The sequence below is a fragment of the Argentina anserina genome, chromosome 6, assembly GCF_933775445.1.
Source record: "Argentina anserina chromosome 6, drPotAnse1.1, whole genome shotgun sequence".
NCBI lineage: Eukaryota > Viridiplantae > Streptophyta > Magnoliopsida > Rosales > Rosaceae > Argentina > Argentina anserina.
The window spans coordinates 7,753,532-7,776,857 of NC_065877.1; the positions used below are offsets into that span (position 1 = coordinate 7,753,532).

The window sequence follows — 23,326 nt, forward strand, 5'->3', positions numbered from 1 at the left end:
TTGAATTGTGTGATTTACACAGCTTCAATCTACATTATATAGAACCAACAACTAAACTTTACAAGAAAAAAATCCCACTAAATCTGGAGCTAAAGTATGCTCTCCTTGATTTAGCAAAAGTAGCAGCAGTAATATCAAACCAACTTTCTCTAAAATCCTAAATCAAGCTAAACACACCAAACATCATGTTGGAGCCACCTCCTTGTCTGCAAGGTACACAGAGGCAGTGACAACTTAGTATGATAATTCAACAGGAAGTAAACCAGGGATAATTCGTCTTTTGTTCTGCATCAGTACTTTTGCTTAAACATTATTTTAACAAATCAAACTGGTACTAAGACATAGGGTTATTCTATTCCACTCCTATATTAGTTAAGAATTATACTGAGATAGTACAAATAAAGTGAGTTGCAATGTACTCAAGCTTTGATAGTTTTATTGAATGACAATATCTATTCCAATTTTTTTTTCCTTTCAGGTTTAGTTAGCAACATATGGGCAATACTCTATCCTTGTACAGGTATGCACAAGTTCCTCTCCTCCTGGGTGATATTTTTTTCTTTTCACAAGTAGATAGTTACGTACTTTTCCTTTTGATTTAAGGGATGGTTAAGCGACTTGGAATACCTGATGAGAGAATTATTGCTTATGCTGGCAGATGACAAAGCCTGTAATGTTAGAAATAAGTTTTCTGCCTATGTTTATTATAATAAAAACCACAAACTCAACTTGAATGGAGACATTGTTGAGGTGAGATTTATTGTTCCTGGTTAGCTTATTATAGTACTCGGAACATATCAGTTTTCGAATTAGATTTTTATCAAACTCCAACCACACCTGCTCGTTAACATTTCCTCTGACTGTACTTTTCTGTTTCATGGATACAATGTTTGGGTCTGAATACTCGATGTAATTGTGGCACAGATTGAATCATATAGTCAGGGAAAAGTGTATGTGAAAGTTGCATATGTATTTGGCTCTTGCACTATAGTGGCTCATCTCATTGAACAATATATCATACATCAGCTGAGGCCCTTTGTTATTGTTTTGCAGTCTTTGTAATTCATATTACCCAAGTTCTTGATGTCGACTGCATATTACCGAACAGACCTATACCAGCATCACCTTGGGGAGGTACCTAAACATAGACTTGTCTTCTCAATCTTAGCTTCAGGAGTTGCTTGTGTCATGTATGGTAATTGTGTGACCACTTATTACCTGAAACTAGTGGCTAGCTTCTCATGAATCTAGATGAAATTTTTGTTTGATCTTTAGAGTAATATATTTTCTTGATGTTATATCAAACTGCTTTTCGAAGTTCAGAGGCTATAATTACAAACTAGCTTCTCAATTTTTTTTTCCTAAGGCGACTGAGCTAAATTTAGGATTAAAACCAGCTATATGTTTCCTTGATGAATTTTATTGACTTAAACTATACTAGCATTTGCATTTGTGCATTTTCACTTGGAACACGGTGGCACAATATAGCAATATAGGGGGTTGGAATACTTCTACTAAATTTTATACTTGCTTCCAGGTCTTCCAGGTACCTGCCACAAGCATAAGCATACACCTGATTACTTTCAAAATGGAAAAGCAGTGCAACAGTAATATAGAACCTAAAAAGAATGTTGACATGCATGTAGAAACCATTTTCCCAAACAAGGATTTCTAAGTTATGAACTATTCAGGCATTTCTTTTGTGATCACATAGCCTAAACGTTATTAGTTTGAATGATAAGAAGTCACCCCTTTCAGTTTTTGCATTTCTATGTTCTTCTACATTACACACTGGCAAAGGATATATGTTCACACTCAGACTTGTAACCCCTGTTCAGTTCTTGTGCACTGTGTTCCTAGCTACTATATTGTGCTTATTCTAGTTTCTATCATGGACTCGATCTAGTTTTTATTTTATGGTTGAAAGTAAGAATTCTTATGTGCCTATGTTATTTCTGCATCTAGGTTGTCAGAGACGAGGACTACCCTGCTTTGGATTTGCTAGCTTTGCTAACCCTTCAAACCTGGCTGGAGCGCTCAAGGAAATGAATGAAAATATAACATATTTCTTAACTAGTTTTCGATCTGCTTATGTTTTTGTTGTATTGACTGCTTTTACTGTATGCGGATCAATTTATTATCGCGGTGTAGGATCTTTGCAAATATGTGACCTTTAAACTAGCTAGAATAGACTTAGATCTGTGAACCAGAAGTAGAGTCTTTTAAAGAACTTCAGCAGGAAATTGTATCGGTTACCGAATAATAAGACAGCAAATATAACATGTAGGTTGAGATCATACATTGTTTCAATATTACAAAAATTGATTCTTCACTTTTCTTTTTTAACATTGGCCTCGCTTCCTCACGACAAAGGACAAGTACAAGTATGCTACTTCCCACTCATCTTCTGAAATTGTACTCTGACCACCTAATACACCTATAGTCCTCATCTCCTTATACTTCGGTAGCTTCATATAATGGTGCACAAACTCATGAAAGTTCTTCACAAAAACTAACTCCATGTCATACTCTTTTACCAATGACTCGAATACATCGAATGGAACGAGGCTTTCAGGGCAGTCCACAACGCCTTCTAGGTGAAACATGTACTGGATACCAAAGGGGCTTGACGACTTGAATTTCTTTTCAGAAAATTCTTCATCAAATCTCACAGAATAAACACTATTTCCGAAGCACAATCCTCGAGTCTCTCTCAGCTTTCTGATTATCACATTAGCGTCTGGTATAGTTCCAATGCAAGTTCCCCCCGGGCGAAGTGTTGCCGAAATATTAGCTATGGCTCTTCTCGCACGCGCTTCCGTGGTCCATGAATAGTGCAATGCGAACTGGCAACTGCAAATATCGAAGGGTAGCTCATCTGCTAGGGCTTGATCGAGTCGCATTTCTGCAATGTCTCCACATATAAGCCGTGCAGGGAACCGGAACCGTGCATTGGTGTATCGGGCATGGCAATCTTGAATAGAACCTTGAGCAATATCAATGCCAACGTAGTACGTGATTCCGGCCTTGTCCCATTTGTAGAGATCACCCCCCTTGCCACATCCTAGATCAAGAACAACATCCCCACGGTGAGCGTAGAGCTGAATTAAGACGCTCTTGATCCAGTTGTTAAGTTTTCTCAAATGAACGATCGGGCTCACTTCTCGTTCTTCAAAAGTTTGGTTTCTCCTGGCGCTGTAGTGATTTGCAACCGTTCTTGCAGCATCAACAGAGGTTGATGACGAGCCGTACCGTCGGTTCATGGCTAGTTTGCAGAGAAAGAAAGAAAATGGGGTGATCTGATCGGAATGGAATGGTTTACACTTAGATAGAAAGAAAGAGAAGAGGAACTGTTCAAAAGGGTTTGCAGAATCGGATTGGTTCGCCGAGAAAGGAAAGAAATCGGAGGAACTGAAGATTGGATATAGCCATTTGTCGATCAGGGTCCTATTTATAATCAACGCGTATAGAGTCGGTTAGTGATTCCTAAATCCTATTGGATAAAGGAAACGGTGCGTGGTGAATACACCTTCAGCGTAGGGACACTGGAAGCGTGCAAATCACGTGCTTCACCGTACTTTCCCGGCGGCGAATGACAGTTGCGGTTACGAATTCACTCCTGGCGCCACCATCGGTCTCCACAATCCCTGGGATGCCGCCACCTGGACCATCAGGCGGTCCAAAATCAACCCATGATGTAATATCCGAAAACTAATAAAAAAACCGCGGGAGTGGTAACCACGCCACCATCACACGTGTCCTCGAGGTGACAGTTCCCTCCAGCCACTTGGCCTAATGTGGTAGGCCAGGTGTTCGGGCCCATGGACCTGCCTTCTCGTGTCTTCCAAAGTTGTGTGTTTTCCTGAAATAAATAAATAAAAGGAGGGAGAGATAGTCTCTCAGTGTTGTTGTTCCCTCAAAAGTTGAATCTGAGCGCGAGCCAAGCTTTTCGTTTCGCTATTTTGCCGCTCTCGGGCTGGAACAGAATTGAAAAACCCTAACCCTTTCCCTCATCCCGCTTTAAATTTTCACTTCTTCTGATCTCACTCCCTCTATTTCTCTCTCCATCTCAAAATTTCCAGATCTTTCTACTCTCCAGATTCTGTTAGACGGTTAGAATTCCCCTCTGGATCTCTCTCACCTTTTTTTTTTCGCCATCTTCTGATTCGTCGGGCTCGTTCGATTTGATCATCTCTGGACTCAGATTTAGATCAGTAAGCTTCCTCTCTACCTTTTCCTTTCGAATTTCGTTTATATATTTCGGTTTTTTGTTTTAATTTGCGTGGTTTTGGTTGTAGTTGTTGATTCTGTGATCGAATTGATAAGGATTAATTCATTTCTGGGTGTGGATTAGGGTTTGTACATCGGACGATATGGTTTATTGAAATTGAATGCTGTATAAGACGATTGGTGTTTCAAAGGAGTGTGTATTGATTGGGAGTGGTATTGGATTTGGAGTGGAGTTGTATGGGAGAAGAGGACAGATTGGAAAATGGGGGAGTGGAAATTGAGAGCTCTCCGAGAACTGAATTGAAGCGAGACCATCAGTGTCTTGCTGAGGACACCGAGCCGGATTCCTTGCCGAACAAGAAGCAAGCCAAAGAGGTTTCGAATGATGATATACGCTCCGAAGTTTCGAATCCTGTTGTGTCTCCCAAAGAGAATAACTCCAGCTTTCAGGACATTACTAGCCAGCCGGTGGAGTTGGTGAATAGTAATCAAGTAGAGTCTGGAGAGGTTACTTCTTCCAGTTTGGGGGATTCGAGCTCAGAGGAGGAGAGTTTGAGTGTTGGACTGCCTGCTGAGAATGATAATGGCCAGGTTGAGACGGAGACTAGTGATACAACTCGTGTTGTAGTTGAGATTCCTAAGCCGCCTAGCTCATCTGGGATTCGGAAGATTACTTTTAAGTTCAGTAAAAGAAAGGAGGAGGATTACGAGAGCCAGTCGTTTGATGATTCCCCGAGGCAGACACTACATAATGGGTTTGGTTATGATTTGCCGTACAGAGGTGGGCATGAGACTAGCTTTCGAGAAATGGCTAATACAAGTTGGGGTTTTCGAGAGAGGTCATATGCACCCAAGGAGTTGGATTTAAACAAAGTTCCGGAATCCTATCCTAATAATGTTAAAAAGCTACTAGCTACTGGTATTCTTGATGGAGCTCGAGTGAAGTATATCTCCACTGGCTCACAGGTAAATTATATGGTAGACAATTATATAATCTATCGGATATGGTTGTTGTTTGAGTTTTTCTTTTCTTTATAGGCTGAATAGTAATTCTATGCTTGGCAGGTGAAGCTAGATGGAATTATAAGTGGAGGTGGTTATTTATGTGGCTGTTCATCGTGCAATTATACCAATGTAAGATTAATCATTGTGCAACTTGTTTATAGTTTAATTCCAATATGATTATAGCTGATTGGTTCCATTATATGAACAGGTACTCAGTGCGTTTGAGTTTGAGCAGCATGCTGGTGTCACAACTCGCCATCCCAATAATCACATTTTCTTGGAGAATGGGAAGCCAGTTTATAATGTCATCCAAGAGTTGAAGACTGCTCCACTCAACAAGCTGGATGAAGTGATAGAGGCAGTTGCTGGTTCTGCTATTAATGAAGGCTTCTTCAGGATCTGGAAAGGTGAGAAAATCTATACCCAGGAAGTATGCAGGCATATTAGATATCTAAGTGACTTGCTCAAAACTTAAGCAGGATGAAGATCTAAAAATATATATATTTATTTTAATGTGCAGAATCTCTTTACCGATTTGATGGGGATGAAGTGGATATAAGACATTCTGTGAAGCTTCCTAAAGTACCTCGGATTCCTAAGAAGCCCAAGCTCCCTAAATTCCATCATTCACTTCCCAGGTACGAACCATGCAAATCAGGATTTTCTTATTCCTCACTGCATGTTTCACTTTTATTTTTTAATGTGGCATTCTAGGTTCTATTTCACTGATATCGGTTTATTCAGCTCTGTGAAAAGCAGACAAATGTGCCTACTTTTGCATGGGTAAAACTGAAACTGTATCTGTTGTGCAGACCAAGCTTCCATACTCCTTACTCCGTGATGCACCAGAAGAAAACTGCTGGACGTGGCAATAAGAAAAGGTATTATTCTCTGGCTTCTTCTTTTCGTTTTGCACTTGGGATTCTTATAAGTAGCTGTTTCAATATGTTATCATTTTTTTTACCCATTGGGTAATTTGTGTTTTTAGTAGGGATAATGATCTTCATCGGCTACTATTCATGCCAAATGGGCTTCCGGATGGGGCCAAGTTGGCATACTATATGAAAGGACAGGTATTTTGTTGGAAAGATTTTTATTCTTTTTTTTCATTTTGAAGTTGTTTAAGGCTTTAGAACATGCTTTAGAACATGCCATACCCAAATTTTAGTAATCTGGCGATTTGATGATTATTTTCAGAGAATACTTGGAGGCTACAAGCACAGAAATGGTATCGTTTGTAATTGCTGTAACACAGAGGTAAAATTCCGAGCCGCCCATACCATAGTAAATATTTAGACATTTATGGTAGCCTCTCTCTCCTTAATCTCACATGTGCTATTTGTTTTGGAACAGATAAGCCCTTCACAGTTTGAAGCTCATGCTGGAATGTCCGCAAGGCGACAACCGTGAGTATCTTCCAATTAACTGTTGTAGTTTATTTTAGTTTATAATGTCTGATGTGGTGAAAAACCCGTGTGTTTTTGTAGCTACCGTCATATCTATATATCCAATGGATTGACACTTCATGATATAGCCATGTCATTGGCCAATGGACAGAACCTTACTACTGGTGCCAGTGATGTAAGTGATGATATGTGTTCAGTATGTGGACGTGATTCTGGGAAGATGATTCTTTGTGATGGATGTCCTCGTGCTTTTCATGAAGGTTGAGACTCATTCCTGAATAATATTGTTAGACATAGTTTCATTTTTGCTAAAAAATTGCCCATCAGTGATTACTTTTGGGCTTTTGTCACAACATCAAATCTCGAAATTTTATCTTGAATTCTTTTGTCACAAGTAGACAATGTGGTATTCCAAAGGGTCTTTGCAATCCAACCATGTTGGCTGGGCTAGTATCAGTAGCACGCCTTTCATACTTCACCTCTTTTGTCATTCCCTTGTAATAGTATTTAATTGATTTTTTTTCTAGTGGCTTTGTATAGTTTTTGCTACATATGACATTATCATGTTTTCTTACTTATGAAGCACAAAACCCTTGCTTCCTTCTTACTCTCCCTCACTCTTTATCCTTTTGTGGGTCTCATTACTTCAATATTGCAGCTTGCTTGGATTCAGAGTGGATTCCTGAAAGTGATTGGCATTGTCCAAATTGTAGGGATAATTTTGAAAATGCATGTAAAACTGCTGCTGGAGGATCTTCTAGTATTGCAAGACCAATTGTCATACGGCTCACACGGGAATTCAAAGCACCTGAAATTGAAATCGGTGGATGCGTACTCTGCAGGTGTGTTGCTCTAGCTTGTATATTTCTTTAATTTTTCTGTGCATATAAGGTTGTTATAAAGTAAGGATTCTTTTTGGGAAGTGCAAGATTTTTAATGGTTGGGTCAAAAAGGGGCATAAGGGTGGAGGAACTTGATGAGATTAATTAGTCTGACTGCATCACCTCTTTCAACATAATGCTATGGCTACATTCAGTTTCTGGGAATACCACTTTCTTTTTTTGGTTATTTGGTTTGTTACCTTGGAAGTGAAGTATGTAGATTGTAGGCGTGCTCTGGAGAATTGATGTCTTTGATTGATAAACTCATTTTTAGTATAACTGCTAATTGTTTATTCTATTTTTATTAGGAGCAATGACTTCAGTACAGCTATATTTGATGAGCGAACAGTTATAATCTGTGACCAAGTATGACTATGACTTGCATTTCCTTTCTTCTGTTCATATTTACCTTGGATTTATGTCAATTATTTTTACCACTTATGTCATTGTTGATCTCACATATGTTTCTTTTTCAGTGTGAGAAGGAGTTTCATGTTGGTTGTTTACGGGACAATGGATTATGCGACTTAAAAGTGAGTATTCAATAATGCAATGGTTTGTACTGTACTTTTCTGTTATTAGGGTAATAATTAGTTTTCATTCACTCACTGCAGGAACTCCCCAAGGATAAGTGGTTTTGCTGTGGTGACTGTAATAGGATTTTTGATTCTTTAAAGTATTTAGTATTCAAGGAAGCAGAGAGGGTTCCAGCTCCACTGTCGGGTCCAATAGTCAGGAAGCAAGCAGATAGAGGTACATTTATTGATGGAGTGGCAGATGATGTTCAATGGAGAATTTTTAGCGGAAAAAGTCGCTGTCCAGAACATCTACCGTTTTTATCAAGTGCTGCTGCAATTTTTCGAGTAAGTATATGTGATGTATTCCCTGATTATATCTTCTCTTTGTCAAATATCCAAAGCACTCTGTAGATTGATGCTCTTTCACAAACTGGGACTTGGTTTTTTTTTTCTTTTTCTTTTTCTTTTTTTTTCTGTTTTTTCTTTCCTAATGTTAGTTGCAATTACCCAATAAGAGATTCACCTGTGTGCGGATCTCTAAGTTGATGCTTCGTATATGTTCTTTCGTGCTCTCAGATGCAGAGATGCTACTCTTAGATTAAATCTTTGCTATTACAAGGATTGACTCAGCTTTCATATACCGAATTCTACTTCGTATATGTTGTTGCCTCTTGTGTGGTTATCAGAGAAAATCTACTTTAAACAGTTAATAATTTCACTGTTTCCCTAATTATATGTTGGGGTTTTTAATTGTCGGGAGTGCTTTGATCCCATTGTTGCGAAATCTGGTCGTGACTTGATTCCTGTTATGGTATATGGGTAAGTTTTTTTTTCCAATGACATCCTAATTAATCTGCAAAACTTGTATAGCATTCGTTATCCGAGTCCAGATATAAACATTAACTGTTGTGGTTAAGTTTATTCATATAGACTTGTGAGGTTTCAAAAATTTGAGTTGGTGATATAATTTCCAGCACAAATGTTGTAAAAAAATTGAAGTAATATTTTGTCCGTTGGTCCCAAGTATTTCAATTGTTCCAATTGAATTGACAAATTTACAAGATGGTACGTGTATTGATTTTGGTCATTCTAGTGTGTACTATAATCAGCTTTGGTAGCGCAATTTTTTTAATTCTGCTAAAAAACTCTGTAACGATTTTTTTCATGGCATCTTTCAGGAGAAATATTTCAGGTCAAGAGTTTGGAGGAATGTTTTGTGTTGTTTTGACTGTGAGGTATGTTGCAGTTCGGGTATTATTGTTAATTCTGTTCTCACTATCTTGTTTTCTGATAATCTGTATTTTGAACAGGTCTGTTGTTGTATCTGCCGGTCTTCTTAGGATATTTGGTAGGGAAGTTGCTGAGCTTCCGATTGTGGCTACAAGTAGAGAACATCAAGGAAAAGTAAGTACGGATTTCTGTTCTGAAATCCTCACATGTCCGGTTGATGTTAGTATTTAAGAACAAATTGCTTCTTTGTGTTGGACCTCATATGTCTGTTCTTCATATAGGGTTATTTCCAAGCATTATTTTCCTGTATAGAGATGTTACTCCTTTCCCTGAAAGTGGAAAAATTGGTTCTACCAGCTGCTGAGGAAGCTGAGTCAATCTGGACGAGGAAATTTGGATTTCGAAAGATGAGGGACGAGCAAGTAAGTGAATCACGATAGTTGTTTACACGGTTTACCTAGTTGGAATGGCCTGTTGGCCTTTCAATTGTGGAATGGACTCTCTAACAGTTGAATTTGGTTTTGCTGTCTCAGTTATCAAAATACATGAAGGAGGTTCAGCTGACGATTTTCATGGGGACGTCAATGTTAGAAAAGGTGGTCGGGGCGATGGATTGACATCTTGTCAAATTCTTCCGAAGTTCTCGATGATAGATTTTAGAAAAGTGTTGCCTTTTTATTTATTTATTTTTGATAGTGATTCAAGGCTTTGGTATATCTCCTGGAAGTGATTTACCCCTCCTTCGAAGCATTCGATAAGTAGGGAAATGAGGAGAAGATAAATTTGTAAAAAGAAAAGAAAAAGTAGCGCATGCTGACCTTTTATTACGCATGCATCCTGCATTTTTTTTTTGCTTTATTGTTATTTTTACATTTCAGGATAATGTATCACGAAATGTTGTGTGTTTTGGAAATGGAAAAAAAGAAATATCCACTTTTTCTTGTCGTAAGAAAATAAATTTAATGAGCTGTTTATCCTCTCCGGAGAAATGTATTCTTCGATTTCTTTCTTATTCTTTGGCTGTTCTTGCTCTTTGTTCGCAACAGTATAGGCTATAGACGGATTTGCAGAAAATGGCAACTTCACTTGTCAAATGAGGATCCTCAATAGCGAACATGGGCATACGATCATCTCTTCGAGTTAAAAAGAAACGAAGTAACATTCAAAAACAGAAGGGAAGGAAGGAACAGGACTTTGTCTCGTTTTTGCGTCGTGTAGGTAAAAACAATTAATCAACAATCACCTCCGATTCTGAAGGATTTATCAAAGGGTTTTTAACAGCTTTTTCTAGTTGGCCACCCAACCAAACCTTTGCATGGTTAATAAACCCTAACCCCAAAAACCCCCCAACATCGAATTCAGATAATCTGAGATGGCGTTCATGTCTAGCTTCCGTCGCGTTCTCGGCGGATCAGCCTCTGCTCTTCCGTCCCAATTAGCCGCCGTTCGTCACAATACAACCCTCACTTCCCCTAAGCTATTCATCAGCGGTACATTTCTTTCTTCTCCTTCTATCTCTATTCCCTTTTTGCTTAATGATTTATCTTCCTGTGGTTTCCCGCTAAAAATTCGAATGAATTTGCTGGATTGGTTTGCTTATTGGATTGGGTAATCATTGTGATAGGTTTCTTTTACAGAAAATTTCAGTATATAATGCGCGCTGTGTTTAGCCGTGTTTTGTGGTTTATGAGCATTAGGTATCTGTGTGTAATGCAAATCCTTGTGCCTGTCTGTTTAAGTATTTATAGTGCTTGAACCAGGCTGTCCTGAATTTAGAGGCTCGATCAAAGCACAGCGTTTAGTTTTGCATATCTGTGTTCATTTTATGCTGTTTTGGTTTGTCAATTTTGCTTGATTAGAATCTTCATACTAATGGGTTCCAACTTTTTGGTTGATTGATGTAAAGATTTATGCCATCTGTTTACTGAAAAAAAATACTTGTTAACTATGAAATTTGTGGTTTTCAAGCTGTTTTGAATCCTCCGATTCTAGTCCTTATCAATCTGGCATAGTTATTTGGCCACACCAACACTTACTGGATTTGAGACTGCCAAAAGTTAGAGCATTCAACCCAAGTTGTTAGGCATGAACCTTCCCATGTTATCCTAAGATACTGTTATATCATCTTTACTAAAATTGGAAGAGAGATTCTTTTAGAGGGTAATATTTCTAGAGGTCTGCTGAAGATTGTACTCAATTATTCATTGCATTGCTTTTGTATCACATGCAAGAGTCTTGAAACAGAACTGTTCTTTTGCAACGAACAGGACTTTCGAGATTAACAACTGATGAAAAACTTAAACAGACGTTTTCTGAATTTGGGCAGATTGAACACGGTAAGTACTGAAGTCACTTGTTTCTTTTCTCTTACATTGTCTTCCTTTCTTGGATTGCTTCTGTTGTTAATGTGTTGCACTTGCATTAATAAATCTGCAGCAAAAGTGATAACCGATAGGGAGACCGGAAGATCAAAGGGGTTTGCTTTCATTACATACTCATCGATTGAAGAAGCTGAGAAGGCTAAAGAAGGAATGAACGGCAAGTTCCTGGATGGGTGGGTAATTTTCGTTGACCCTGCCAAGCCTAGGGAGTATAGACCCCCACCTCAAGCACAGCAAGAACCCGCTAATAGTGGTTACAAAGTAAACAAGACTATTGGATGGTGTGGATGATTGCATAGATTACTTGGTGAATCTCATTGTGCTGCAAGGAAGGCAGTATAAACACTATACCTCATTGCTGTTCTTGTTAGTGTGAAAAAACTTGTAAGTTTGATTAATTTGAACAGGGAGAGACCTTGGTAACCTTGTTCTGTGGGACTACTACATCCATTCATCCAATGCTTCAATCTATATGCCAACCCTTTCGGCCTTAAGGTCTACTACCACAATCAAAGTCGGCACTATTTTTTGTTCAAATTGAATTCGATTCAGCTACTTTGTTGTTCAACAGATTGAATGTGATGATTAAATCCAATTTATCTTTTTTTTTAAAAAAAAATCACATTCTTCATAAGTTTCGGAACTATTAACCATGGTTTTAGTTTGTAACTTTTTTTTTCTCTAAAAAACAAAACCCATATTTGCATGCGGGTCGGACTTTCTTACCCGGCGGCGTCAGGGTCACGTGCTGCTCCACTATACTATATATAGCTGAGTTTAAAGTTTAAACCCTTTAAAGTCGGTAAACCCAGGAACCGCAGCACGCCGTTTACCAAATTCAACAGTAACTTTCCGACTCCAGTGCAGATAGTCTTCCTCATTGCGTCTCCATCAAATTAATTGCATTCCAGTCTTCACAGGTCGATTTTTACTTTTCACTCCAAAACTTTTTACTATCTGAATCATCTATCACTCTTCTTCATTCTGAGCTCGTTTTGGTTTCGTCTCAGAGGGACTTCAAGCTTCGCGCCGTTTCGATGTCCGCAACTGAAGTCGCCAATTACGTTCCGGCGGCTCCGATTTCGCTCCCTCAAGGGCCTTGGAAGCAGGTGAAGTTCTCTAAACGGCGTCGTTTTGGATTCACTGCCTTTTTTGAGTTGCTAGTCGTTTTTTGATGCATTATAGTATGATTTTGTAGATTCCCGGCGGAGTACAGCGGCGGAGGGGTTCAAAGCGGCGGGTTTATATGGCGGCTTGCGCGCCAAAGGTGACAAGCCTGATCTTGCACTTGTGACCTGTGACGTTGACGCCATTTCTGCTGGTGAGCTATGCCTTCTGATTTTTGTATTTTAATTCAAATTAATAATATTGTGACCTGATTAATATATCGAATCAATAGTCATGGTGTTTTTGTTTTTGTTCTACTTCTAGGAGCATTTACTACAAATGTAGTGGCAGCTGCACCGGTGTTATACTGCAAAAGTGTATTAAACACTTCAAAGACGGTATGCCCGGTGCTTTAAATGCTTCTTTACTCTATTGTTCGATGATGATGATAGTGATCAATTTGTTGTTTGGGGTAATAATTGGTCTCCCTTTTGCTTATACTAACTAATTTGAATGATTTTAACCTTTAGTGGAGTTTAGAACTTTCAGTACCCTGATAAGAGTGCTTTATTATGTGATGAATCATAATCATACTCTCCAGGATCCATCCACCTTGAAGCCTGCGTGATACTCATCAGCTGCATACTAATTTTTTCTGTCATTCTGGCAAATAACTTATTTGTAGAGTCTATGTATTTGTAATGTGTTTAATTATCCTTCGTCTTCCGTTTGTCATATATCTGCTAACGATAAATCTTTACAACTTGTTAGGCGCGAGCAGTTTTGATAAATGCTGGCCAAGCCAATGCAGCAACGGTAAGCTTATCTTTTCTTTTCTCATTGTGTTTCCATTATCAAGCTTTAGGATACCTCTGCTCAGTTTATCCTTTATTCTGTCCTCCATGTATCTGGGATTTGCGTCACTCTCAAATATGCTGTTACAATTGTTCGTACATGGCTGAGAAACCTTCAAATTTTGTCCAGGGTGATGCAGGTTATCAAGATGTATTAGAAAGTGCCAGCAGCCTTGCTAAAGTATGTAACATTTAGGGTGACAGATCTCTTAGAAATTCCTGGAAAGGCTGGTTTGAAAATTTCAATGTAATTCTGAATCTTTGTCGTCTAGCTACTTCAAATAAGGCCAGAGGAAGTACTGATTGAATCAACTGGAGTGATTGGACATAGAATAAAAAAGGTAACATATATTAACTCCATCCCTATTTTCTTATTATGCTAATCAAAATATTGGTAAAAATATCAGTTAAAATATTGTTGAATATTTTGTAGACATATTATTATATTACCTGTTGTGTACAACAATGATTCATTCTCTAGGTCTGATATGCCGGAAGGACTTTTAAAGTCTCTACCCAACCTGGTGAAATCACTATCACCCGAAACTAAGGGGTAAATGTTATTTTATCAACTTATATTATCTTGCATTAATTACCTGTTTGTTTATATTTTCCCCAGTACCTCCCATTTAGTTCTTTAACATACTTCTTTGTTGTGAGGCAAAGGGGATTAATGAGTCAGTTGGTCTTGGTCTGCAGAGCAGATGATGCAGCAGTTGCAATCACGACTACTGACTTGTTAGCAAGAGTGTAGCAATTCAATCTCAGGTCTGTAATAGCTCTGTCTTGAGAAGATTATATCCTGTTCCATTTTAGTTATGACCATCCTAGAAACCAATCAATCATAACAGAAGCTTGTGAACTCATCAGGTTAGAGGGACAAGCATTAGAATTGGGGGAATGGCAAAAGGTTCTGGGATGATCCACCCAAATATGGCTACCATGCTTGGTGTATGTGTCTTCTGATGCTTTGTTGATGTTGTTGAGTAGCATAAAACATCAGCTCAGTAGAATAATAATATCAGCTGGAACAGGTAGTAACAACTGATGCCGTGGTTAGCAGCATTGTATGGAGAAAAATGGTTCAAATTGCTGTGAATAGGAGTTTCAACCAGATAACAGTACGTAGAGAAAGTGCTCCTAACTTGATTGCTTATCATAATTTAGTGAGGCTATACCTAAGATGGTGCAACTATTTCCCACCTTGTTGCAATTTGTTTCTTAGTGTGATAACCCACTTGAGGTATGGTTTGCTGCAGGTAGACGGAGATACCAGTACCAATGATACTGTCATTGCCTTAGCTAGTGGATTATCTGGATCAACCAAGATATCAACCTTTAACAGTAATGAGGCAGTACAACTTCAAGCATGCCTTGATGTGGTGAGATTATCATCATTTGACTGTACCTTGCTTGAAATTAAGTCTTCAGCTTCAATTCTTGTGATTTGGTTTATCTAAATCGTAATCTATTCATTTTTCAGGTTATGCAAGGTCTTGCCAAATCAATAGCTTGGGATGGAGAAGGCGCAACCTGCCTAATTGAGGTTAGCAATCTTTTGAAGGACATTTATAGTAACTGGACATCAATTAATAGTGTAATAACTTTTCTTCTGAGTTTAACTAAAAGCTAAGCAATTAGAACAGAAGTGTGTAGGAGTTGAGATCTGAAGCTAAATTGTGACTTTTTAAATGATCAAACTTAAATATTTTGTGATCCTCTAGGTTTTTATCCATTTCATTTGCAACTTAATCTTAGCCATCAAGATGTTTTCCACATTGCAATTTTCCTAGTTGTTGTAGGTTTGCTGTTCTTTTGAATTTGGTATTTGAAATTTATATCTTGTGAGTTAAGAAGCGCAGTAAGAGTTGCTTGTACGTGAGTACTAGATGTGAAATTATCTGTGCTCTTTTTAGTTGATGTATTCCGTATAAAATTTCATAACTTTCATAAATCATAACACATATTTAGATTTGTAGGTCACAGTGACTGGTGCAGGCAGTGAGGCTGAAGCAGCAAAGATTGCGCGGTCTGTGGCATCTTCTTCACTTGTCAAGGCATGATATCCCAACTCTATCTTTTGATGTTTATATATTCAATATTTACTGACTTTTGAAATGTCAACATGCTGCAGTATATGGAAGAGATCCAAACTGGGGACGCATAGCCGCTGCAGCCGGCTATGCAGGCATTTCTTTTGATCAAACTAGGCTTCGAGTATTGCTAGGGGATACGCTGCTGATGGATGGTGGGGAGCCACAATTGTTTGACAGGTAACGAAAAGAATTCTTGTTCATTTTTTTTCTATCAAATATTTGGACTAGGCAAAGAACTAAGTTCTTTTGGTTACATATTTGTGCCATATTGCTACTTCTCTAACTTATTTGGACTACATACATATAATGCCGGTCACCACATAGAACTTGTGTACCATTCCAATTGGAGATATTTATTTTTGGAACAAATCATGAATATTTTGTACCACAAGTACTTGTGTGATGAAGTTCCAAGTGGACTATTTCACACTTGATTGGAAATGTTTTATCGTTCAATTGGGCTCAATTATGAAGTGTTGGTTGCTGTTTGTGCGACAGCTAATACATCATTCAATTTGGATTTCTTTTCAGGGATGTGGCTAGTGCCTACCTCAGGAAAGCCGGTGAGATCCATGGCACAGTTGTAATCAACGTAGCTGTAGGTAAGTTTCTGATCAGTGTTTAGCTTATGCAAAGTTAATGTCTGGTTGGACCTAGCAAACATAGATGCAATATTTCTTTTATCTGCCTGAGAACTAGTTTGACAGGAACCTCAAACATCAACTCGCTTTGTAGTTCCTTTCATTTTTTCACAACTCTCATCGTTTCTGATATGCCTCTTCCTTCCCAACAGGTGATGGACCGGGACGTGGCCAAGCCTGGGGTTGTGACCTGAGCTGCGATTATGTCAAAATCAATGCCGAGTACACAACATAGATTTACTCATTTTCTAGTTACACTAATCGTTTTCAATCCAAAGCAGTCCATAGACTTGAATGTGGAACACTCGCAGCCTTTTTGCACAGGCATATAGTATTCAGTCTCTTAAGAATTTATGATTAAGAACTTCACCTCTAGTTAAACTTAAATAGCTTAAACCATGTGCATAAATAAATAAATAAATAAGCCTCTGTTTGAAGTCTCAAATTTTAGTAATTATCTTGAATATTAGCCATTGCACAGCTCTTCATACTATGAATAGTAGTGCACACTGGAATGATCAATTGATCATTTACTTAACCTAGAGTTTTTTCATATTCTCTGACAAGGTAAAACCACCCTTACCTGATCTCATCCATAGATTAAACGTGACTCTTTGACGCGGTAAAAACACTCCTTTTATCTTATCCCAATCGTTTTTCTCGGAAATCTGTTCGGCGTAAAAATGGAAAGAACAGTAAAACGTGACTCTTTCACCAGGTAAAATCTTCTTTATCTGGTCTCATTTATCTATTTCCGATTTTCATTCCGCTACAAAAAAAATAGAAGGATTAAACGTCGAGTAAGTGTTCTATCCGTAAATTTTGCCAAGACGAAAAATCTAGACGCAAGTGTGAGTCGAACGTTGACCCGGCCACTCACCTAAAAATCTTCCCTCTTGGACTGACCGGCGGATACAAATCCACGCAGGCAACGTGGACGGCCCCGATTCGATCCCACAAACCGCCATCTGTCTCGGGCATAATAATTGACCCATTGACCCAAATATCCCTCCTTCTTCCTATAAACACCAAACCAAAACCCCCAAAATCCCCCAATTGGATCTCCTCTCATCCATTCCTCCGACCGCCTCAGACTATGCCTCTCTGACCCGGAAACCCGACCCGTCTGTGCTGCTCCCAACTGAACACCACAAAGCTAGCTTCTTTTTAACCTCCCAAATCTTGTAGGCCTATTGCTTTCGAGATCTGGATATCCAACGAGCTTAGGGTTTCGGAGAGCATTAAGAATGCCTTCGGTGCCCAGTCAACTCCTTCTTCGACCCTCGGTCGCTTCTTTGACTTCTCTTCACGGCGGTTCATGCTCTCATCGTCTCAAACGTCTCGAAAAAGGTGATCGGCGCGGCAATCTTAGTTAACATTAGGCTTTCTTATTTCATCTGTTCGGATCTTAGAGTGTTTCGTACTGTTCCCGGGATTCTCCCTTGGATTTTTTAGAAGCTTTTTGCAGAGATATCGTTGCAAGTTTTGAGATCCAAGAATCTCTAAGGCTCTCCGGAAAGCTTTTGGTTTCGGTGTTTTGAGTTGTTGATCTCAAGGGTTTTGTAGCTCTTCAGATTTACGAGGTGAAGTTCTTAGCTTTATGTACTTTGACTCATTGTTTAGGGTTTAGTTACATATCTGTGAACTGTTATGAGCTGATGAACATGTGTTTAGCTTTATGTCAAGTTAATTGCCGGTTTGTGTATATTATGGAATTAGTTTGAGCTAAGTTGGGGTTTTATTTTATTTTATGCAGAATTTGATATTGTAGATGGACATTAGTTCTCTTTGTGGTAAGTCGGTGTTGGAAAATGTAGGCTGCTCTCTGGGTTTGCAGTGCTCCGCGAACCAAACGCAACATCCGAGCAGCTCTTTCTGCCGGGATTTGGTTGCTGCTCTTGACGAGTCTTTGAATCTCAGAGAAGTTGGGGAAAAGTCGTTGAATGGCGGAGGTGTTGGAAAAGAGTCCTCTGCTGTTAAAGCTGATGGAGATGTGGGACGTGGTTGTAGTAGGGGTGATGTTGGAGGTGTGGAGAAGGGTAACATGTGCGCAAATGGGGAAGGACGTGAGGGGAAATGCAAGCCCAAGTGCCTGAACAAGTGTGCAACCTTTCCTAGTAGTCAGGTGCTGCCTCCTGATGGTTCCTCAGATAGGGAAGTGGAGGAACCTGAAACAGCTCTGCTGTGGCTATTTGGGGAGGAACATACTATCCAAGGATACTCACGCTCGGTGTCCTTGCCCGTAAGTTATATATCTGAAGGGCTATCTTTATTTCCTTGATACTATGTTTCATGCTTTGATTCCGATTTTCATTTCTGTTAGCATCTTGAGTTTACATCTTTTTGTTTATGTGAATATGCATATCATGAGCTCTATTTTATTGGTCTTCCTAGTCATATTTAGTAGCCTCTCCCGTTTTGTAATGAAGACATTATTCTTAATATCATGATTTTTCATAAAGCTACTTTCCTTTATTAAATTATTCAGAGAAATTGCAAGATGAATGATACTTGATCTTTAAATAGAGAACACTTATGTAATCAATAACTTTGACGTGGGTAGGAGGTCTGTATGCCATCTAGAGTAGTTTAGATGGCTTCAGGTGGCTATGTTGAAGAAATATTGGTATCAGATTTGCATACGTCTATTGTCCAATCTCTGTAGGAATGCAACGTACAATTATTGAAAAGCTTCCTCAGGTCTCGGGCTGATTGATTGATCTTGTTTTATACTTTGTGTAGTCTCCTTTGAAGCTTCTTTCTGCAATGAAAGGCAGTAGAGAGAAAGAGGGTTTATCTACTGAAAAGCTCACTGTTAAATGGGCCCCTGATGTATATGATCCCCCAGTTACCTTGATGTCGCACACTGTTAATAGAAACAAACAGCAGAAGACTAGAAACAAGAAAAATTGGAAGAGAGATGGAAAGAAGGGGCAAAGGAGCAACAATTCACGAGGAAAGGACAAGAAGCAATATCGCAAAGGTGGGGCATCTGAGAGGAGTCACAGGTCCCTGGATTCCCATGAAATGATAACTGAAACTAACGATGAATATGGTGACCTTGTTGGCAACCGAGAGCCACATTCTTATTGTGGGAGTTCCTTCTTGAAAGATTCCCTTACCAACATGCATTATCCAGTTGCGGAGGCCTTGTGAGCAATAGATTTTCTGGAGCATCTCTCATCTTCGTGCATTGTACATAAATAATTTATCGAACAGGTTTTGTTGATTGGTGATCGAAAAACTTGTAACAATCCACTACTCCATGTGTGTCCATGAAATCTGACTCTGGTGCTCTCTTTCTTGAGTTTATGTATATTGCTCGTGTTGTTGAACAGATTTTTGTTGCCATTTGGATTGGTATTTTTACTGATGATGAAATGCATATATTTTATGTGAACTGTGGGCAGCTTGATTGTGTTCTTCTGGAACTGCAAATTGTTGTTTTTCAAGTGTCATTAGTACTTCTACAGATAATTAAGTGGCTTAAGAAGGTTGGTTTTGATCCGGACAGGTAATGAAAAATGGGTGAAAATTATAGTGTTCTTTCAGGGAAGCTTTCTGTAGTGTCCATTTTCTGGTGGCAGAACAGGGTATTCTGAATCTAATTTTAATAAGAATCTGAAACTCGCAATATAACAGGTTGAATCCAAGTGTAATGTGCGAATATACCAGAGGTTATATAGTGTGAGGATGCAAGTCTAAGCCTTTTGAGCGGTTATCGTATATAGAATTTAAGTTTAAGCTTAATCTAAAGTGATTATTTTTGTAATGTGCGAAAATACTAGAGGTTCTATAGTGTGAGAATGCAAGTTTAAGCCTATTATGCGGTTATCGTATGTTAAACACTTGTGGTACAGCTGATAATGGGTCATGTCGGGTCAATGTGTTTTACGTGTTATAAAATATAACTTAAACCCAATCCATTTAATAATTGTTTCAAAAATTTAAACTCAAACACAATTTATTTATTAAACGAGTTACCTGTTTTTTAATCCGTTTAACCTATTTAATATATATATCGTGCAATTTTACATAAAATAAGCAATTAAAATAAATATTTAAATAAAATAGTAAAATAATTTATCTTATTACTTATATTTTAGTTCAAAATGAGTAAAGAATTATTAAAACTGTATTATAGATGATGCTACTTTCTTAAATTGGTCATGCATATGTTTTTTATATATAATTTTGCTTGCTTTTATATTAATCATATCATGCGGGTTCATTTCGGGTTAACAGGTTGACCCAATTAATAATCAGGTCATGGCGGGTTAATCCTCTGCTGACCCGCTTTCTAATCGTGCGGGTTCATCCCACTTTATTTCGTGCGGATTTCAAGTCGTGTTATCGGGTCGTATCGGAATTAACATAGTTAACTTGTGATACATATAATTTAAGTGTAAGCCTACTTTATTTTAAGATAATTGTTTTTCACAAGCTGTGAGTTCGAACCAGTTCTCTTATTACCACTATACAGGAGTAAAGGAAGTCATTGAAAAGTTGTAAGAGTTCTTTCATTCTTTATTTAATTTTCTTCCTTCATCGATAAAAAATCTTTTCTGATCAGCAATTCCAATTTGTTTTAAAATTAGAAAGGGAAAAAGTAAGTTTTCAGGAAAAATAAAATAAAAGGATGAAGTAAGAAGTAAAAACGACAGTAGAACTGTGAATAAAACGGCCCCTTGGAAAACATGTAAGAAGCACGACCACATGTCACTATTCCGATCCCCCGTTACTCAAAACCTCACCATACTCGTACCTCGCCAAATCAGTTTCATCCACAGCCGTTGATCTCTCCCAATCAAACGGCCCACCGTCCCCGACCCCCAAACCATGGTTGATCCTCTAACCACACACAAGTATATTATATATGATCCACTGACTCCACTCCCCCTCAGATTTTCACTTTATTACTTTTTTTTCGCTGTTGAATTCTAGGGGTTGAGCTATGGAGACCGGAGGCAAGTTCAAGAAGGGTGCCGGAGGGAGGAAGGCCGGCGGTCCCAAGAAGAAGCCGGTGACGCGTTCGACAAAGGCCGGTCTCCAGTTCCCGGTGGGAAGAATCGGCCGGTACTTGAAGAACGGCCGCTATGCTCAGCGGGTCGGATCCGGAGCTCCTGTTTACCTTGCTGCTGTGCTCGAGTACCTTGCTGCTGAGGTAATTTCACTTTTTGAGGTTCTGCTCTGCTTTTGATTGATGTGATCAGTTGGTTTGTAAATTTTAGGGTTTGTGTTTTTGGATTAGGAGTTGAGATCTGTGTGGTTGGTTTGGAAATGTGGGAGAATTTGAGAGGGGGAGTTAGGGGTTTGTGATTGAGGAACTATTCAGGTTGATGAGAGGTGTGTTTAGGTTACTTCAACTGTTAACAGAACATTGTAACCAGGTTTATGGATTTAGAAATGAAGTTAAATATGAATGATTTGAATTTGACATGAAAATAGGCTATATGAGGTGTTTAGCATGCAGCTGAGCTTATACTTAGGTCTGAGTTAGAGGGTTGAAAACCTGCATTAAGATTATTGTGTTGCATGCTTGCATTCCCTCAATTTTTGGAAAGGATGAGTGATCTTGCTAACAACTCTTATGAGTTATGATACGAATAGAAAGGGATTGCATGGCTGGGGCCACGCGGCAATGTGAGTCAAGAATCTGAGCTTCCTGTTGTTATGGATCCCCATTTAGGAATCATTCTGCCCATAGTAAGCAGAAATTGGAAATTAGGTATCCATTTGGTTGTTATCGCAGTTATTTCCGTACTTTTGGAAACTCACCTGGACATAGTTAGATGGCTAGATGATGGCCGATTTGGTAGATTTTTTGTAAGGATGATCCCCAAGTAGAGACGTAACAAATGGATGATATTCGTATCATTGAGTCGCATTCAAATCTGGGCCCACAGGTATACGTTTCTTGTTTTTCTTGAAATAATATCGCTGTGATTGGGGAATGTAAATTTAATACCAGATTGATGAGTAAGTTGCTTTCACTTTTGCATGTCTATGTCATGGAGTTTATGTGTGGCGAAATCGGGTTCTCAATGGGATTTAACATCCAGTACATCTTTGCACAATTGTATATAGCATGAAGCAAGTAATTTAAGTTGGTGATGACTGATGGACTGTTTTGTTTAGGTTTTGGAACTGGCTGGAAATGCTGCAAGAGACAACAAGAAGAATCGCATTATCCCAAGGCATGTGTTGTTGGCTGTGAGGAATGATGAAGAACTTGGAAAGCTGCTTGCTGGTGTGACAATTGCTCATGGTGGTGTGCTTCCCAACATCAACCCTGTGCTTCTCCCAAAGAACACTGGGAAGACGGCTGCTAAGGAGCCCAAGTCACCATCCAAAGCCACCAAGTCCCCGAAGAAGGCGGCTTAGGATCAACATCTCTCAGTACTTTGATCTGATCGGTAGTGTATGTCGTAGTCATGTATCTCTCTGTATGGAATCTGCGTGTCTGTATCTCATTTCTAGGGTCGTCATGCGCTTAGGATTTCATATCGTTGTACAAACTTTGTTTCCATTTCCTGTAGAACTTTGATCCTTCGTTTCAGATCAAATGAAATTTGCCGACTTTCAAGTCAGCGCCTGTGAAATTTGCAGTTATAACTAGTGTTCTTTTAGGTTTGGGGATGATTCTTTCATTGTTGCTCATATTTGCTTCTAGTAAATTAATTGCTGATAACAAAAGAAGAGAGCAGGTTTTCAATTGAAGTTCAAAAATAGCATTCTTGATCGACAATAAAGTGGTAACAAATTTACTTGCTTTTTTTTCTGGGAACAAACAAGATTAATTGAAACCCAAGATAAGATGTTTGGAACAAATGACTACAATGAGAAGCCACTGGAACATGAGGGGCAGTCAGTTCGGAGAAGCCCATTCTTCCAGCGTCTACTATCTATCAGATCACGATACCAATTTGGCGAAGAGCGTCTGCTGTAACGTCAGCTTCAATGGAAAACGTGTTTGA

At 38.8% G+C, this 23,326-nt stretch overlaps 6 protein-coding genes across 9 annotated transcripts; 5 read left to right on the forward strand and 1 right to left on the reverse strand.

Moving 5' to 3' along the window:
* Positions 1-2,342: 2,342 nt before the first annotated feature.
* Positions 2,343-3,263, reverse strand: LOC126796789 (mRNA cap guanine-N7 methyltransferase 1-like). The gene has a single exon (XM_050523515.1). It carries the CDS (start codon positions 3,261-3,263, stop codon positions 2,343-2,345), a length of 921 nt encoding a protein of 306 aa, XP_050379472.1.
* Positions 3,264-3,923: 660 nt separating this feature from the next.
* LOC126797523 (uncharacterized) lies at positions 3,924-10,198 on the forward strand. 4 transcript variants are annotated; one of them, XM_050524157.1, is made up of 19 exons: positions 3,924-4,214; positions 4,299-5,196; positions 5,296-5,364; positions 5,444-5,642; positions 5,756-5,873; positions 6,048-6,116; positions 6,224-6,308; positions 6,433-6,492; positions 6,589-6,641; positions 6,723-6,901; positions 7,300-7,483; positions 7,831-7,888; positions 7,999-8,055; positions 8,137-8,385; positions 8,798-8,859; positions 9,219-9,275; positions 9,351-9,444; positions 9,552-9,692; positions 9,804-10,198. In XM_050524157.1, the coding sequence occupies exons 2-19, from the start codon at positions 4,468-4,470 to the stop codon at positions 9,885-9,887; spliced, it is 2,547 nt and encodes an 848-aa protein (XP_050380114.1). In that variant the 5' UTR covers positions 3,924-4,214; positions 4,299-4,467; the 3' UTR covers positions 9,888-10,198. The 4 variants fall into 4 exon arrangements, 3 of the variants coding, with proteins under 3 accessions (XP_050380114.1, XP_050380113.1, XP_050380115.1); XM_050524156.1 differs by having other exon boundaries at positions 4,355-5,196; XM_050524158.1 differs by having other exon boundaries at positions 4,355-5,196; positions 6,227-6,308.
* A 378-nt stretch (positions 10,199-10,576) lies between these two features.
* Positions 10,577-12,206, forward strand: LOC126799614 (organelle RRM domain-containing protein 2, mitochondrial). The gene is made up of 3 exons (XM_050526852.1): positions 10,577-10,760; positions 11,538-11,606; positions 11,707-12,206. Exons 1-3 carry the CDS (start codon positions 10,643-10,645, stop codon positions 11,940-11,942), a joined length of 423 nt encoding a protein of 140 aa, XP_050382809.1. The 5' UTR covers positions 10,577-10,642; the 3' UTR covers positions 11,943-12,206.
* A 97-nt stretch (positions 12,207-12,303) lies between these two features.
* Positions 12,304-16,651, forward strand: LOC126796790 (arginine biosynthesis bifunctional protein ArgJ, chloroplastic). The gene is given in 20 exon segments (XM_050523516.1): positions 12,304-12,316; positions 12,519-12,571; positions 12,662-12,760; positions 12,850-12,859; positions 12,862-12,972; positions 13,083-13,156; positions 13,530-13,574; positions 13,743-13,793; positions 13,885-13,952; positions 14,106-14,165; positions 14,312-14,346; positions 14,349-14,380; positions 14,483-14,563; positions 14,647-14,733; positions 14,872-14,994; positions 15,096-15,158; positions 15,592-15,669; positions 15,740-15,885; positions 16,240-16,310; positions 16,502-16,651. Coding segments are annotated over 20 exon segments (1,383 nt in total). The 3' UTR covers positions 16,585-16,651.
* A 1,079-nt stretch (positions 16,652-17,730) lies between these two features.
* LOC126797321 (uncharacterized) lies at positions 17,731-19,749 on the forward strand. The gene is made up of 3 exons (XM_050523964.1): positions 17,731-17,932; positions 18,106-18,591; positions 19,092-19,749. Exons 2-3 carry the CDS (start codon positions 18,121-18,123, stop codon positions 19,503-19,505), a joined length of 885 nt encoding a protein of 294 aa, XP_050379921.1. The 5' UTR covers positions 17,731-17,932; positions 18,106-18,120; the 3' UTR covers positions 19,506-19,749.
* A 1,514-nt stretch (positions 19,750-21,263) lies between these two features.
* Positions 21,264-22,939, forward strand: LOC126797322 (histone H2A). The gene is made up of 2 exons (XM_050523967.1): positions 21,264-21,513; positions 22,488-22,939. The coding sequence occupies exons 1-2, from the start codon at positions 21,304-21,306 to the stop codon at positions 22,731-22,733; spliced, it is 456 nt and encodes a 151-aa protein (XP_050379924.1). The 5' UTR covers positions 21,264-21,303; the 3' UTR covers positions 22,734-22,939.
* Positions 22,940-23,326: the final 387 nt, after the last annotated feature.

Coding starts and splice junctions, on each gene's coding strand:
- LOC126799614 (XM_050526852.1), top strand. CDS start 10,643: ATGGCGTTCATGTCTAGCTTCCGTCGCGTTCTCGGCGGATCAGCCTCT. Junction 10,761..11,537: donor CCCTAAGCTATTCATCAGCG/GTACATTTCTTT, acceptor TGCAACGAACAG/GACTTTCGAGATTAACAACT. Junction 11,607..11,706: donor ATTTGGGCAGATTGAACACG/GTAAGTACTGAA, acceptor ATAAATCTGCAG/CAAAAGTGATAACCGATAGG.
- LOC126797523 (XM_050524157.1), top strand. CDS start 4,468: ATGGGAGAAGAGGACAGATTGGAAAATGGGGGAGTGGAAATTGAGAGC. Junction 5,643..5,755: donor CTTCTTCAGGATCTGGAAAG/GTGAGAAAATCT, acceptor TTTAATGTGCAG/AATCTCTTTACCGATTTGAT. Junction 6,902..7,299: donor TCCTCGTGCTTTTCATGAAG/GTTGAGACTCAT, acceptor TCAATATTGCAG/CTTGCTTGGATTCAGAGTGG.
- LOC126797322 (XM_050523967.1), top strand. CDS start 21,304: ATGGAGACCGGAGGCAAGTTCAAGAAGGGTGCCGGAGGGAGGAAGGCC. Junction 21,514..22,487: donor TCGAGTACCTTGCTGCTGAG/GTAATTTCACTT, acceptor TGTTTTGTTTAG/GTTTTGGAACTGGCTGGAAA.
- LOC126796789 (XM_050523515.1), bottom strand. CDS start 3,263: ATGAACCGACGGTACGGCTCGTCATCAACCTCTGTTGATGCTGCAAGA.
- LOC126797321 (XM_050523964.1), top strand. CDS start 18,121: ATGGACATTAGTTCTCTTTGTGGTAAGTCGGTGTTGGAAAATGTAGGC. Junction 18,592..19,091: donor CACGCTCGGTGTCCTTGCCC/GTAAGTTATATA, acceptor TACTTTGTGTAG/TCTCCTTTGAAGCTTCTTTC.